At 55.8% G+C, this 17,045-nt stretch overlaps 1 protein-coding gene across 1 annotated transcript; it reads left to right on the forward strand.

The window, feature by feature from the left end:
• Positions 1–634: 634 nt before the first annotated feature.
• B3GNT7 (UDP-GlcNAc:betaGal beta-1,3-N-acetylglucosaminyltransferase 7) lies at positions 635–16,515 on the forward strand. Its single transcript, XM_044456239.1, has 2 exons — positions 635–686; positions 15,250–16,515. The coding sequence occupies exons 1-2, from the start codon at positions 676–678 to the stop codon at positions 16,439–16,441; spliced, it is 1,203 nt and encodes a 400-aa protein (XP_044312174.1). The 5' UTR covers positions 635–675; the 3' UTR covers positions 16,442–16,515.
• The last annotated feature ends 530 nt before the right edge of the window (positions 16,516–17,045 follow it).

Genomic DNA, 17,045 nt, shown 5'->3' on the forward strand with positions numbered 1-17,045 from the left:
CGTGCGAATCGTGCAAAGGATCTGCGCCATTCCGGCGAGGCAGGATTTGGTGGCGCGAGGCAAAAGCCGTTTCTGCGACGAGTTTCCGCCGGCGGCTTTCCAAGCTCCCAAATCACGCTGTTTTTAAAACGCGGAGAAATAGGAGCGCCTGGAAATGTTCTGCGCTAGCGCCTCCGAGCGACCGTTACGCGGGGGGGGGGCGGGGGAGAGAAGCGGCTCTGCCGGCGCGGCGGGGAGTGCGAGCGCGGAGGACGCGCCCCGGCACCGCCAGCAGGTCAGGCGCGCCCGCGGCTGCGCGGACTCCCCGGCGCTGCTGGGCGGGGACGGCCGAGGCCCGGGGCTGCAGGTGGGGGGCTGCGCGCAGCGAGGCCGCGGCTCCGCTCGCCCCCGCCCCGCCCCGGCCCGGCCCGAGGGTGGGACTTCGGACGCGGCCCCGCCAGGCGGGAGCCGCAGGCGCGCCGGAAGGGTTAAATACCTGCGCGTCTCCCGGGCTGCTCGCCTGGCTCCACCTCGGGCGGGGGACGCCCGGTGGGCGCGGGAGGAGCGGCGGCGGCGGAGAGCGCAGGCGGGCGGGCAGGCAGCAGGCAGGCAGCGGCCCCGCCGCCCAGCGCAGCCCAGCGCAGCGCAACGCAACGCGCGCCCTTCCCGCCGCAGCGGCGCCGGCGCGCGCCCAGCATGTTCCAGTGGTAAGTGGCGCGTGGCGCGTGGCGCGGGCGCGTCCCGGTCCGGTCCCGGTCCCGGTCTGAGCGCGGGTCCCCGCGCCGCCTGCAGCTGGGATGGGGACGGAGAGGACGCCAACTCCTGCTCCCGGCGCGGCGCCTTTAGCCCCTTTCTTGGAGCAGAGCGGCCGCGGATGATGGGAGTCGCAACCCTGCCCCTCCGGAAGCTCCGGCGGCCGCCGCGTCTTCTTTTGGAAGAAACTTCTCGGGAAAACTCCGCTCATCCTCCGAGATCCTGCGCTAAAACCAGTAACCGGGCGTTTCTTTCAGGGTGCAGAAGGACGTTTCCAACTTTTGTGGCCGACGCAGAGCTGTCGTAATGGGTGTTTGGGGGGTTTTTTCTTCTTCTTGGTGTGCTTGTGGCTTTTGATGTAGTTAGATTGTTTCTTTAAGGGGTTGCATGGCGAAAGAGCCAGCAGAGCAAAATTGCTCTGATGCTCCTTTTTAAACGTGGCTCTCAAGTCTTTGGATTGCAACCCTGAATTTGCTTGCTCGGAGTTTTGTCGTAGGGAGGCTGTATTCCGAAATAAATGAGCTGATGTGATGTTCCAGGAAAGACCAAGCCCGTCCTGTAATAATCAGTAGGAATCGCTCGTAAGTAACCTGGCTTGGGTTCAAATCCTTGCACAGCTGTGTAGTCCAATGGCTTGAACCTCTCGACCTAACCTACCTCGCAGGGTTGTTGTGAGGATAGTCATTGGGGGGATCCATGCCCAACACCTTGGAAGAATTGGGTAGAAATATGGTACCGTTTGTTGCTTAGAGCAGGGATTGTACAGAGAGCCGTCTTGGGCTCGGCTTAAGACTAGGCTCTTGCTGGTCTCATTTACCGACGAAAAGAGCACACCCTGAACCTGTTAACACAAAAACACCACTGATGTGTGCTTTTCTGTGTTGCTTTGTTTGCAAGAACCTCATCAGACCCTGAGGCCCACCTGCAATCTACCGACTCCTGCTGTGGGCTGTTGGTGAATTGCACGCCCCCCTCCCTCTAAGACTTTGGACACTCAGTACTTGAACCGGATGCTGTGGGTTTGTGAGAGTTCTTCTGTAAAGGCTTTCCAAAAATGCACGGGTGCTTGGCTGCCTTCTAAATGTGATTCAGGCCATAAAGTGACAAAAAGTTGGCAGCATTGGCTCACTTCCTTTTCTCCTTCATCAGTTTTTTAAAAACGTAAACTTTTGCTTTGCTGCTATCCGAGCACAAGAACCTTGGAAATGGGTTGTGCGTTGCAGTGTCTGGGTGATGCAACACCGCCATTAGTGGAACAAATCAGGAACCCGTTTGTTCTCGTCAGCATTCCCACGAAAGTCCAGCCTTAGAGGCTTAAAGATGCATTTAGGCTCATCGCAGCGCCTGACCCATAACAAGGCCCCAAGAGAGTCGCTTCTCACAGCTTCTTGTTCTGTGATAGATATTACGCTGAACGTTGCAAGATCCCTTCTTGTCTGGGCTCTAAAAGAGTCAGGAAACAGCCCGTCTGCCACTCCATGAATGAGCACACAAGCTTTGGAGATTCTGCCTTGCAAGTCCGTGTGCGATGGAAATCTTTATCTTCCTGACACGAAGCTGAACTTTCCATTTCACCATTTCTTCTGAAGTTCCCTTTATTTCTTACTTATTTCTAACCCAATGAGCCACTTAGTAGAATTAATTTCCAGAATGGAACGAAAAGCACTTCTGACTTGCGGGTTTTTTATTTTTGTTTTTCATGTTTGCCGTATCCAAGCAAACTGGCTGCCTAGAGCCCTGATTTCTGGGAATAAGGTGGGGTGTAAATATCATCACCATCATTTCTATAGGAAAACCATTATTGCTGGGAAAACTTTCTGCTGCTGATCATGAGAAGATTCCGTTAACGAAGATCAAGCCCCACCTCTGCAAAGCAAGAGCACCTTTTTATCTGGGTTCTGTTTACAAGAAATAGGTCGTCCTTCCAAATTCTTTAGATCAGCGGTAAAAACGATAGTGACCATTTTGATTGTACAGGATCATACAACTAACCAGCTGACAACTTTTTTAAAAAAGTCAAATGCACTGTTCTTAATGACCATTGGGATAGGATTGGCATAAACACTGAAAGGGAAGTGAAACTCTGCGGTTTTTATGGATCGAAGGGGTGCTGCGTTATAAAATGCATAACCGGTCATGTACAGAGCCTGTTTTCTTCACTGCATAACAGTGTCCCGCAGGTGTGTGTGTTGGGGGGGTGCTTTAGTTCAAAGTGTGTTGCCTCCAGGCGTGTTTGATGGTGGCTGCATGTCTCTAACTGTGAGCAATGCTGTGGGAATTTGCCACACCTGGCAAAAGAGATATTGAGGGCTGGTGTTGTGTAATCTCTGGGCCAGATAACCGTTAGCCACAAACTTATTTGGTGCCTATATAAAGATGGCTCTCCTCTCAGGCTCTTGGGCTAGAAGGGCATGCTAATGTAGCAGAGATTCCTGGGGGAAAGCGATGGAAAGCACTTAACCTTCTGAGCTGCGCTCGGCAATACCAACTCCACCGGCACCAACTTTGCTGGCCTTAAGGCTGATGTGTTATGCCCGGATCCTTTATTTGGCAAATGCCCCATGAAAGAGTTTCTGGGTTTGTCTCGGCATGGCCTTCCCCAGCCGAGCTGCCTCGAGATGTATTGGGGCTGCGACTTCCCCAGCTCCCAGCCAGCACGGCGGTCGGTGACAGGCTTGGGTGTGCTTTTGAGACACAGTGCTGGAGGAGAGACTGAAAGAAGGACAGGCAAGGGGGTCCTGGAGCTAATTGAGCCTGGACTTTCCCTGGAAGCCAAAATGACTAAATGGAGGCTGTTGTACTCTGGGCACCTTGTGGGAAGGCCAGACTCCCTGGAGAAGACAATCCGTGCCCAGGAAAGGCAGAAGAACTAGAAGATCAGCCATAGGGGACGGCTCAGCCCCATGAAGGAAGCCCTACCTTGAGCTGGCAAGAGCTGAGCAGGGCTGCCTGGGACACGATATTCCAGAGAGGATTTATTCTTAGGCCGCCATAACTTGGGCCAACCTGAGGACACATGGCAACATCATGGCCATTGGAAGTGACTTCTGGGAACTGCGGGCCCACCTATAAGAAGATGGGGGGAGGAGCACCTTGCTGTATCTGGCCCAGGGGCCATCTCGTCCGGTGTCCTGTTGGCAAGTGATCTTCCAGCTGCTCACAGGGTTCCTCCAGACGGACCTGCGGGCAGCGGCACAAATCTGCCCGATCCAGATTGGGGTCTATCGTAGCATCCTCCGAAAGTCCACTCCCTGACTCACACTGCGCTTCGTGCAAGGGCTCCTTGCATCCTGGCTAAATCCTCTCCCACCAGTCAGCTCCATGGAATGCCCCCGTGTCCTGCCCTTAGGAGACAGGGAGGAAAACGCCTCCCACCCCACTCTCTCCTAATTCTGCACGCCACTCATGGTGTGCCTTCCCTCGAAGCCTGAGCCATCCCAGCAGCTGCCCCCTTTCCTTGTGGGAGAGTCTCTGTTTGGTGCCATCGCCACCTCTGCAGCGTCTCTGGGCAGGTGCAGCGTCCCGAACGGCTTGCGGTGTCCCGTCCGGGAGCCTTTGGCGAGGGCCTTTGCTGAGAGCCTTCGGAGCGCCCCAAGCATGCGCTGGAGGAGGGAGGCCAACATGCCTTGAAAGAGGAGGCCGTGTAGCCGCCCCTTAGAGAAACATCCCCGGACCCAGCAGCTGCCCCCCCCACATCAGCAAAGCACTGAAAGAGGCCGCGTTAGGACACTTCTGGACACTCTGGAAGGGAATGGCATGTCCCGCTCCGTTTCAGTCCAGCTTCAGGCCTGGTTTCGGGGTAGAATCGCCTGGATCAAATCCCTTCTGTGGGAGAGGGACGTGGGATGGCGTGGGGAACGCGACTTGGTTCTAGCGCGATCTTTCTCCATGAGCTTGGACCTCCTGGGAGCTGGTGGCCCCTTGCAGGGCGATTGCTCCTCCCCGAGGGTTGGGCGGCAGGGAGCTGCAGTCTGGCTGCCCCGGCTTGTGCTGCGGAGGGCCGCGGGCACAAGGCTCCCCAAAACTGGCGGCCACAGGGCATGCGCCTGCCTTCAAAGCTACCCACAGCCTATACCAAGCTGCTGGGAGCGGCAACTGGGTGGTGTGTCACCAGCGCATTGAGGTCAGGAGATTTTAGCCGGGAGGGGCTGTTCCTCTCCCTCACCAGTGTCTCCAGGAGGGCTGGCTGGATAGATCAGACGTGGATGGGTGCTTCTCCGCTCCGGGATTCAGGGAGCTTACTGGCTCCGGCCGGGGTTGCGTTCTTCCTGGAAGAGCAGGGATGTGCCTCGGAGAGGCGCCCAGATCAGTCACTGCGGTGGAAGCTCCGGGCCATGAAGCGCCTGTTCTCCCGTGACTGGCACGCCGGTGGCACATTTTCCCAGCCTGGGGTGGCCGGGCCCCGTGATTCATGCACCGGTGACCTCCTGCTGCATTCTTGTCACCCGCTGCTTGCGGAGCTTCCGCTGACGTTGGCCCAGAAGCGGGACCTGGGGCAGAACAGGATGGGACAGGATGACGTGAGCGATGGGTTATGTAGATATTCTGCCCAAAGGGAGGGAGCTGCACTGGCTTTCTGTTCCTCTCCCAGGCCACCAGGAAGGTCTTCTTGGGACCATATGAAGCCTTGATCAACCTGGGGCCACAGGACAGGCAACTCCTCCTGGGTAGGCCTCCCAGAGAGCCGTATGGATTGGGGTAAATGTTCCTGATCGTCTCCAGCATCTTTTGAAGGTGCCCCTTTCATTTAGGCTTTGTCTGATATCTGGAGCCTGCGTCTTCTTCGCACGGGTACCTTTTAAGCAGGTGTCTCAGCATTGCGGTGCAGGACTGAAGCAGGGCCTGTGCATCCTGGCGCCAGGGCTGTAGGCGCAACTGTGCCGCTGCCCTTTTCTTCCTGAGGTCTTAGCTGTTGTCCTGCAGCTCCTGCAGCACAGTTATTTGCACGAGCAAATATGTGTTTTTCACACCAGGTGCAGAAAATCGTGGCTATTTTGACACCCCCAGGGAGATGGGAGGCTGCAGTCTTGGGCTTCAGGAAGGCATCCCAGAGGGCCTAGGATCCCGCAGATTGCTCTGTGCCATGACAGAACAGGTCTGCTGATACTGGTGTGGACAACACTGGGTCCAGACAGCAGGGTGATCCACAGTCAGGGGTTGAGTATGCGTTGAAACGTGGCTTGTTCTTGAAATGTGTATCGTCCTTGAAACGTGTTAGTGTGTTGTTTGAACCTAGTTTGTTAACCATGGAGAACCCACAGTTCACACCCCAACAACAAATCATGGATTCTTTCCATGGGGAGTTTTTGATTATCAAACCATGGTTTGTTACCATGGCCGGGTCCAGACAACACGATAATACCCAACACATCTCCAAACAGCATTTACCACCAGCTGAAGAGTTCCCAGGAGTCCTCTTTCCTAGGAATTAGGAAAAACTTCATATGGAAGCTCCACAAGCCCCCTTTCCCCTTCTGAGGAACAGGCCTCTTGTAAAAGCACCGGGGCGTCACTTGACCTGAAGCGCTTGCTCTGTGTTGCCACAGGGACCCCTTGCAGCGCCCGTTCTCGCAGTCACAAGCCCATGTGCTCTCCGCTGCCCCAGCCCAGCCTCTGTGAGGCTGGCAGCGAAACTCGGGGGGGACTGGGAAGCCTGCGGTTGGCCGGCCATCTTTCCTGCTAGTGCAGGTTTTAGGGCTTCGAACCTGCAACCTCTGAACCTCCACCGTCCTTCTGGAGCAAAAGCTTTCTTGCGGCTCCGTCGGGCTCTGAGAGCAGGAGAGCCTGGGGTTGGGGTAGCTTGCTTTCTTTCCGTTGGAGGTGGTGGCAGGAAAGAGAAACCGAGCGAGTGGCTGGAAGTGGGCGTAAGGGGAAAGGCTGCACCGCACCGTCCTTAATGGAAACCCTGGGGAGGGCAGGCTCTCTTTTTCCGTGCTGCACAGCCTGGCTCTGTCCACATCGGCTCTCCCCTCACACCTTGACCCCCGGCTAAGAGTCGAAGACAGGTCTCTGCGCTCTTGTCTCGAGTTTGCCGAGTCTCTTTCCTTGGGGAAGACGTTCCCCTAGCCCCCGGCAGATTCGGAATGGCTCAGAACTGCACCGTATCCTTCGGGCATCACACCGAAAAACCAGAGTTTGGAGAGTTGGAAAAAAGTGCAGGAGAGGACAGCTAAGATGACCACGGGGCTGGAGCAACTGCACTGTGTCCAAGAGGAAAGGGAGGCCTTGGCTGGACACTCCAGCCCTTTCATGGGAGTTGCGGTTCAACACGTCCCCTGCAAGCACCCAACACATGTTGCCGCTCCTCACTGTGGGTGAAGCAGCTCCTCCCGTGTCTTGCAATCCAGGGCAATGGGTTGGATCCAGAATTTAGCTGGATCAGCTGCGAGAGGGGAGGTGGGCTTCCGCACCCCTCCCTTCCCAGGGAGCCACCTCCAGCTCCCCAGAAAAGCAGTGCATAGGGTTGGGAATGGAGGGGTCTTGGCCCGAGAGTGCGAGGGGAGGGTCCCACAAATCAGGCGGAGAGACCTGGCACCAGAGCCCTTTCCTTTCCCCCAAGGAAGGCTGATCCTGGATCCATCCCGCTGATTTGTTGCTCTGACTTGTAACGAAGTTTGTTGGGCTGATAGTTTTTCTTGCCCGTCCTTGAGATCCTTCCCTTGGTGATGGCTGCCTCCCATCCTTCTGGTTTTCCTTGCAAACTCTGCAGCAGTGGGACAGGATGCTAAATGAGGCATTTTACCCCTCGCTCATTGGAATCTCTCTTATCCTTGTGACCTCTTGTATAACCTGTGGCCTCACAGCCCTGATCTAACTCTCCTCTCAGCAAAGCTGCAGCTAGCTATTATCCTTGCTTTTCCTCCGGCAGCCTTGGTGGAAATTCAAAATATGTTGTCAAGGTGTGTCAAGTCAGGGAGAAGTCAGGAATGGGGGCCGCTCTGCGATGCGGGCTCTGTGTTTTCAGAAGGCCACTGGGTGTGTTTGGCTTGCCAGTCTTCAGTGGCCAGGACAGAAAAGGGACAGGGTGGGATAAGCAGCTCACCCCAAAATACGCAACTTGGTAGAGTTTCATAGGCTGTGAGGAACAATCGCAATGAATCTCGACAGGGTTTTGAATGCACATTTCTGCTCGAAATGGAGCAATTTGCAACCCCACAGTGCTAAGCACGCTTCCTCGGGAGTAAGTCCCATTGAGCACAGTGGAAGTTCACCCTCGGCATGCCTAATGCCCGCCTCCACCCCTGCGGCTGATCCCGCTTCAGCCCGGATCCAGCAGTGTGCTGGTTAGCCCCTTTTCAGCTGAAATGGGAGTAGCAGGTACATAGCTTCTGAGTTTGCTTCAAGGGCCAAAGGAGGACGTGACACATCTAAATCCAACCTGCAAGAGTTTAACAATCCGAATTGCATCAGCTGGGGAGGTAGCAGGGTCAGGGCAGGTGTAATGGAGACGGGACCCCCTCGCCTTCCCTGCTGTGGTCACTTCTGAAGGAACTTCCTTTGGGGACCCTCCCTGTTGCAGCATTGGGGGCCGATACCAGCTTTGGAAGAGGGGCCTTAAGCGCCTTCTGCTCTGCCTGGGAACCCTTTCCCCACCTCCTCCGCCCCACAGGATGCACCTTGGTAGTCCTTAGCATGTCCCTAGGGGGGCGTTGGCGCTGTAGCTGCCTCTGTTTCCTGGCTCTCCATCGGCCGCCTTGCTCAGCTGGCGCTCTCCCCCACTCGGCTTCATGGGTGAGGGCTTTAGCGCATAGCTGCACCATCCGTCACCCCCCCTCCCCGGCCGAAGCAAGGCGCCTGCAGTCCAATGCACATCGCACATTATTTCTGATGCGGGCAGCTGCGTGGTCCTGCGGGATCAGTGTTGGGGGTGGGAATCCATCAAGATCCCTTTGTGCCCAGCTCTCTGGGGAGCAACTGCCTGCACACAAGTGCCTTGCAGCCTCGGAAGGGGATTCGTTCGTGGACCTGCTCTCAGCTCGGCTCGCTTCCTGCACGAGGGCCGACGTGAGAAGTCGGGTGGGCAGAAGAGGATGAGTTCCGGGAACGATCAGCACAGCCCTCCTCGCTGGGAGCTCCCAGGTGCAGTTCAGTGGCTGCACTCAGGCACTGTGTGAAATGCTCCGACTGGCATTTGAATATTCCTATTGGATATGGAGACGAACACAGGCCTCTGGTATTACTAATTGCAATACCAGTGCAAGCCAAGCCTGCTCAGTTCAGGCAGAATGGCTTGGTCCTCGGGCTCGTGCCCTCTGTGTCTCCCAGCGGTGTGTGAACTGTTGCTTCCTCATCTGGGGTGCCTTGGGCAGGTTCTGCTTTTTCAGTCCGCTGCGCAATTGGTAGTCTGAGTTCACTTGCTTGGTGGGCGGCCAATCACTGTCCCCCGGAGGGGCCCAGGTGGGGGAGGTTGCCCAATGGCTCTGCTTGGCATGCTGCTTAATGGGTTTTGTAGTCTGGCACCACTAGAGAGTCCCAGGTTGGAAAAGGCTTCCTGAAATTTGCATCAACTTCTGCGTCTCCGTTGATACCTTCACACTGCTTAAAAGGTGCCCAGTTAAACTCGCTGCAGAAATCCTTCAGCCTTCACCAGAAGTTGGAAACAAGCAAGACCATCTGTGGCAGCCTCTCTAGTGTTGATAGGATGCATGGCGTGAGGCAGGTCTCTGGTCGCCACAGAGGCATATAATAGCAATTCAGCAGCCAGCGCTTTCCCTAAAGCATACTGGGAAGTGTGGGTCCTATCGGTGGGTCCTCGGCCTGTGCCCAAGGGTGCTTACCCATGGCCCCAGGCCTGCCTCCGATGCTCTTTCTCTCCTCAAATGGCTGTGCGAACTGGCCATATGGGTGTATTTGTGGAGGCAGAAACGAGCATGGGTGCTTTGCAACAGGCCCGGCTTGGGTGCTTTTCCACCCGGCCCATAGAACGGGTGTGAATCGATGTGGAAATTCAGGTACAAGGTCGGGTGTGAGAAAAGGAGGACCCTCACTGGCAGCTGCATGGGGCGCTTTTGCACTGAGGCAGCCATGCGAATCGTGGCTCTTGGATTGCCGCAAAGAGAATAGAAATGAGGGCGCAGAGAAGGGACCAGGCTGTAGCCACTGCCTCTCCCAGCAGGATGCGAATTTGGTAACGGGCCCGGGCTCATTTTCTAGGGGAGCTCCTTTGGAAAGATCTAATTGGCAAAAAGACCGTGTGTGTGTCTGGATCTGGTAGCGTTGGCAGGGTCGGTCCCTGGCCCTGCTGGAGTGCTCCGTCTACTGGTAAGCGCCAGCTGGGAGACTGGGGAAGCTCTCCTTCCTCCCGAACGGTGGCCAGGACTTGCCTTTGGACTCTGTCTTGCCCGAAGGTCTCTTGCTCTGATCTCGGTGCCTCTGTTGCTCGGGTCTTGTCTCCGGCTGCCCCGTCTCAGTCCCTGACAAGGTGGCGGCGGAGCTGGAATGCCAGCCTGGAAGAAGGAAAGCCCTGCTTTCCCCACTCAGCCGAGTGGTTTCCTAGGGGACCCCAGGCCAGCCACCACCGCTCCGCCAAGCCTACCTCTCAGGGATGTTGTGAAAAGATGATTTGGAGTAGTAGGGTGTGGAAGGCAGCCTCATGTGCCCCTCTCAGCTCTGGGGGGGGGGATGGAGGGAGAAACGCTTGCTCCACACTTTCACTCCCCAGCTCTGTCCTCCGTCAGTGGTGCTGCAGTTCGGGGTTCAAGGATGGGCAAAGCCAGGGCCTGGGTTGTGTCTTTCAGATCTGGTGGCTGTGGCGTGCCCTGCCCTCCCTCCAGCAGGGCTTCTTCTCTCGCAAGGGAGACCAACAAAACATCATCGCAGCTTCTGCCATGGCATTCAGTCTCCACCACACCCTTTTTCCTGAATGGTGGGTGTGTTGACATTCAGGCTGGTGCCAAAGCTAGGCTGGCCCGGCCCCCTTCCCCAGAATGACCCGTGCCCCCCTGGCTGCTGATTTGCGGGTGGCTCCTGGCTTGTGTGTGGGCTATCATCACACAAGGCTGTAATTCCTCTCCTGAAGGCTTTAAGCTCAAATATACTGGCGTTTTGGGCTCGCTACCTTTGTCTTTGGGCCCCTTTTGACTTCAGCCCCTGCAACCACTGGACCACGGCCCCAGAGAGGCTCTTCGAGATTGAATTAGACCCTCATCCCGAAATAAGTCTCAGCATCCCTGCTGCATATGGAACCATGGAATGACCTTCCCTGAGTGCAGCCAGTTTGGTTTGCTGGAGACCTCTGTCCTGCAGGGCGGGGGGAGGTGAGGGGGCAAAGTCCATGTAGGGATTCCTTAGGCAAAAGCCCGAGAATGGAAGCGGCAAGGTTCTCAGATGCTACTGCACAGACCCACAGTGAGACTGCAGCACGTGGGACATTCTGGCTTTCATCCCCCTGACACGGATGGGGCGGCGGTCCATCCTTCCGCAGTCACAGTCGCTCACAGATTCTTCAGACGATGCTGGCATCCTGTGGTTTTGCTTTTCTTTTTAAACAGGACTTTTGCTGCTGAGAGAATGGCATAGGATTTAAAGAAAGCTATTTTCTTTTGTGCATTTGTGCCGTTGGGCAGGACTGCCTAGCAGTCATGGCATGGCAAAGCAGAAAAGGGACGACGGAAGGATTCAGGGTCACCTTTCTTGCAAAATCAGTGGCGAAAAGAGTTTGGAACCTCTTTTGGGGGTTGCTCAAAGCTCTCCGTCCAGCCTCTTTGCTCCACATCTCCCAACATCAGCTGTGCTGGCCAGGAATGATGGGTGTTGTAGGCCAAAACACCCAGAGGTTGCCCATCTTGGAAACTAGGCAAAGCAGAGGTGCAGATGATGCCGGCTGACAGAACAGAGAATGGTGTGGAAAAGTGAAAAGATTTCTCCCCAGGGTAGCCAAATGTGCTTGCGCTCGTGGGCCTTGCGCTGATAAAACCGAAGCAATAAATCGTCTCACGGGACCTTAAACGGCTGACAGATTTAACTGGGGTGAGAAATCACTCCATGGGAAGTGAAGAATGCAAGGCAGCGGCATGGAGAGGAAAGCTAGAATTTCTATCTGGACTGCCCGAGGGGGCCCCCCTCCCCACCACCTCCAAGAAATGCATTTCTAATTGGCTTTTGCACTGTGCGTTTATTCAGTGCCGTGAGCATCAAAGGGGCTCCGAGGGTGCCCCCCCATCTGCCTCATTCTTACTTTTGGGGTGGGGGAGAAGTGTCCCTGGAGAGCTTGAGGTTGGACGGTTGGTGAGCAAACACACCGCCTTCTATTCAGGGACGGCCTCACTCTGCAAACAGAAACCGGACGGCTGCTGCCTCCTTTCTGCCGGTCGCGAGGTGATGCAGCAGCACAGGTGACTGGAATGTGAGGGATTTGGGAACGTCGGAGGCTGGGGGCAGCAGGCGGAAATTGGACACCGCCTGGGTAGAGCTTCAGCTTTACGGATGGAATCTGCTTCAGCCGGTGGTGTCTGCTTCTGTCTCCGATGGACAGCCCAGAGGGTGGGAAGGGGAGCCGTCTTGAAGAGCGGTGCCCAGGCATCGGGGGCCGTCGCATCCGCCAAAGACCGTGCTGTGGATCGGCCTGCTTCTTCGGGCGCGGGCTTAGATGTGCGCATTGAAGGGGGCGGCTTCCCAAAACAATCGTGCATGGTGGGGGGAGGACAGCTGGTCTGCTGTCCCCCCGCCCCATGGTGGTAACAAATGACCCGTTTCTGAAAGTCCCTAAAACTTATCTGGAGGGTTTGAAAGGCTGAGCTTGCACTGGAAGAAAGGACTTGCTGTTCGGAAAGGCTGCAGTGAATAAATGTGGATTGTGGGCACTTTGGAGAAAGCTGCTCTTTCTACACCTTGGCTCCGCAGACCAAATCCGCCGCCCCGCTTGGGGTCCCTGTCCAGCGCTGTGGGGTCTCCAAGACATTCACAGCCCCCTTTCCCTTCCCACTGATCCTTGGGTGGCTTATCAGCTCTTGCACAACATTCCCCCAATTGTCAAAAGGCAGATTGCCCACCTACGGCAGTGAGAGTGTCACATACGCGATGTTTCTGTGGCCTTCTGCACGCTTCTGGGTTGTGCCCTGTGGGGGGCCTGTTGCTGGCAAGGTTTGCTAGCGAGGCTGCTCCCTCCTGCCCCCCAGTTTATCTGGGAAGGGGTCCTGCCCGCTTCCTCAGTTCTCTTCCAATTGCCTTTGTGGGTACATTGGCGCATTACGGTGCTCTGTGGTGGCATCTCCCCAGCCCTAGTTGCTTGGGGGCAGTGGTGAAGGAAAGATGCGCTTGGCATGTGCTCAGTGGCACCCTTCCCCTTATTTCAATTCCATGTCATTTGTGTAAATGCAGGATTGATTTCTGGCAGTGAAACATGGGTTCAGGGACTAGTGTGGAGGGAGTGCTGGCTCAGGTTAAGTTGTGTTTTGCTTCTTGATAGAATACTGCTTTGGCTTCATGAGGACTAGTGTGTTGTGTTGGAGAATAGCCTCTTCTTTGCCTCCACACCGCACACCCACCTTCTGTCTGCTGCTCCGTAGTGCATCCTTCGGACTTGACCCTGCATGACCCTAACGTTGGAACGCCGTTTGAGCACAGTTCGTTCCAGGGAAATACGCTCCACGGCACTTCGTCCTTCAGATGCAGGTCTGCAGGAGACGGAAACTGGACGAACGCAAGCAGGGCTGATGCATTGCCGGTCTTTTAAACTGCATCTCAGACTTGCTTTATTCTGCTTTTCCGCTGCAACCAACCTCTCCAAAACGATTTAGAGTAACAGTAAATCAAAACCTCAGTTTAATTCTTTGTCGAATAAACAGAATAGCTTGGATCCAGATTTAGGCATGAGCGATGGAGTCGACCCGCCTTAACCTGTGCAGCCCACTGAGAATGCTACACTGGGAGTAGGGAGACCCCACTGAACGGGGCTAGCAGTGGCCCGTGTGGGGAAGGAGGGGTCTCCCAAACTCGGGCAGAGAGATTTTATGCAAGTGGGGCGCTCCCCTTTTGGGTCCAACCCCAATAATCGGGGTGGGAAATGGCTGGCAGGGATCCTCTGCAAAAGCGAGATGAAACGGCTGCCGCGTGGCAGCCGGGTCTAACCTGGCGTGGCCGAGGGGTGTCGCACGACATCAGCTCATAGCCGGCTGTGGGGGCAGCGATGGGGCTGCGGAACTCCTAGGCAGGCCCTGCGAAACGAAGGAACCGACGGGTGGGCCATGCCTGGAACTGAACCCAGCCGTGCTTCCAGTCTAGGGATTTTGTGGCATTGCCCCCCTTCCTCCATGGAATTTGGGGCGTGTGCTCAGGGGAAGTCAGCTTCCACTTGCAGCCCTTCCGTGTTTCCTCATAGAAACACAGAAAACAGAGCGAGAGAAGGGGCCTCCCGGGCCATCTAGTCTGACCCCTGGCTCCAGCCGGCTCCGCTCACAACATGCCCACCATGTGGATGTCCAGCCTGTCCTTGAACACCCGCACCGATGGGGCCTCAACGACCCCCTGTGGGGGCCCATTCCACAGCCTCGGGGTCCTGACTGTCAGGAAGCGCTTCCTAGCATCCAAATTGAGCCTTGGTTCTCATGGCTTCCTCCATCGAGGAAATAAAGATGGAATAACTAGTTGATGCCTTCTATTGCTGAGCCCTTTTCTTTATTTATTATAGTTCTACCTCCCCGTTTTCCTTTCAAGGGACTCAAGCTACCTTACATAATTCTCACAGTCTCATCCTCACAACAGCCCTGTGAGGTAGGCTGGGCAGAGAGTCAGTGGCTGGGGGGACTGGACCCCAGAGCGCCTGAGTCCCAGTACTGTACTCTTAACCAGTGTACCACATGGGCTCGGAGCCCCCCATCTGGAAGCATCGCTAGTCTAAACAGAAATGCCTGTCTTTGATATTTTTCTGGATAATCTTGGTAGTATTGCTTTTAATGCTCTGGAAGCTGTAGTTCTGATAAGCATATTTGACCTGTTATTTTTAAAAGTATGATTAAAATAAAAACGGCTCTTGCATAGAATTAGCCATTTTTAGTCTGTCTTCCAAAGAGATTGGGGCAGATGCCTAGGAGAGATTTTCCATCCAATTTCATCAGAAATCTCCCTCCATGAGAGGTATTTTGGACTAGAACCCCCAGAACCCTGGCCATTGGACATGTTGTCTGGGGCTGATGGGAGCTGTAGGCTAAAGTATCTCGTGAGCCAGTTTGCCTTCCCGCTGGCTTGTCGTAATAAATGCATCAGCCTTCAAGGTGCCACCGCTCTCTTCGTCACTCAGAGGAATGCCGTGGTGTGTGGGTGTCTGTCTTTCTCCATGTAAGAGAAAATCAGATGCACGAAAGGGGATTTGACCAGTTTTTGACCCTTTCAAAAGCTGCACAAAGTTTTAAAGTTTGAGCACCAGCAGGCTGGGGGTGAGGAAGCCCCTGGCACTGGCTGGCAGCTGAATGCAGTCAGGACCTGTGGTTCCTTCCCCACCGCGCCATCCGGGCTAAGTTGCATGGAGGCTTCAGGTTGCCCTCACCTCTGATCCATTGTTCTCCTTTCCTCCTCACACAGGAAGAAAACCGTCTACAAAAGTGTCGTCTTCTCCTTTGCCCTGGTGGTCGCCGTGACGGTGCTGCAGAGGCGCATGACCTCCACCCAGTTCTTTCAGGGCCAGCCTCAGAAAGAGCCCATCTCCCAAGAGCCCGTGAAGGCTCAGAAGAGGGATGGCGTGATCTCCAGCGCCAACAACTTCTGGAAGAAGGACGACTCCTCCCTGAAGGACGCAGAAGTCCTGGAGAAGCAGGTGACCTCATGGGATGTCGTCACCATCAATTGCACAGCCAACCTCAACTTCAGCAAGGACGACTGGTTCCAAGGCCTGGAGCCCAACTTCCGCCAGTTCCTGCTGTACCGGCATTGCAGGTACTTCCCGATGCTCATCAACCACCCGGAGAAGTGCAGCGGCGAGACCTACCTGCTGATTGTGGTGAAGTCCATCATCACGCAGCACGATCGCCGGGAAGCCATACGCAGGACGTGGGGCCAGGAGAAAGAGCTGGGTGGAAAGAAGATCCGGGTCCTGTTCCTCCTGGGTGTGGCGTCCAAGGAAGAGGAGAGGGCGAATTACCAGAAACTTCTGGAATACGAGAACCACATCTACCGGGACATCTTGCAGTGGGACTTCTTGGACAGCTTTTTCAACCTCACGCTCAAGGAGGTGCATTTCCTGAAGTGGTTCAGCATCTACTGTGACAACGTCCGGTATGTCTTCAAGGGCGACGACGACGTCTTCGTGAGTCCCAGCAACATCGTGGAGTTCCTGGCAGACCAGAAAGGGGACAACCTGTTCGTGGGCGACGTGCTCCTCAAGGCCAGGCCCATCCGCAAGAAGGAGAACAAGTACTACATCCCCAGCGCCCTGTACAGCAAGAGCACCTACCCGCCCTACGCAGGCGGCGGCGGCTTCGTGATGGACGGGCAGCTGGCCAGGAAGCTGCACAGAGTGTCGGAGAGCCTGGAGTTGTACCCCATCGACGACGTGTTCTTGGGCATGTGTCTGGAGGCCCTGAGGGTGACCCCGGTGGCCCACGCCGGCTTCAGGACCTTTGGCATTGTGAAAAACAAGAACAGCAAGATGAACAAGGAGCCCTGCTTCTTCCAGAACATGCTGGTCGTTCACAAGCTTCTTCCACCGGAGCTGCTCGTCATGTGGGACTTGGTGCACAGCAACTTAACATGCTCCAGAAAGCTCAACGTCCTTTAGCTCGCCCTCCCCTGGCTGAAGAGAAAAGCCAAGGGGAGATGCGGGGTGCTGGCCGTTGTGGGGACGCTCCCAAAGTCCTCTCTTCCAGGAAGGTGGGAGGGAGGGAGGAGAAACCCTGTGGGGAGGGGAGGGGAGGGGTCTGGGGAGTGGGCCATGGAAAGCTGTCCTCCTCGCATTTTATTTGTCCCCCGGGGTGGGGATTTTGGAGGGCGCTGGAAAGGCCGGACAGTGGTGGGCGGGTCCTTGCTGAGAGGAGAAACGCTGGCGCGAAAGCGAACTGGGCGTCCGTGTGGGGCGTGTGGCGGGGCCTTCCGGATTCTGCCTCCAGCCTTCACGCGAAGCCACAGAATGTCCACTGCAGTGTGTGTGCAGAAGCTGCTGGGCAGAGGTGCCCCCATTTTGCTCTTTGGGGGGCAGTCTCGCAGCGAGGGCTGGTCCCAAAGCTACAACACTGTGTGTAGGTGTGTCGTTTCAGCAGGCGTGTGTGAGATCTTGAAAGAGCAGATCTTGGGTCGCCGCCGGAAGTGCAGAAGCTTCGGCATCATTGTCCCCTCTCTTACCCCAAGGACTTTTCTGGTGGGAGATTAATCCACTCAAATGCCAG

Source organism: Varanus komodoensis, unplaced genomic scaffold, assembly GCF_004798865.1.
Source record: "Varanus komodoensis strain SLA01 unplaced genomic scaffold, ASM479886v1 scaffold82, whole genome shotgun sequence".
In the NCBI taxonomy this organism is placed as follows: Eukaryota; Metazoa; Chordata; class Lepidosauria; order Squamata; family Varanidae; genus Varanus; species Varanus komodoensis.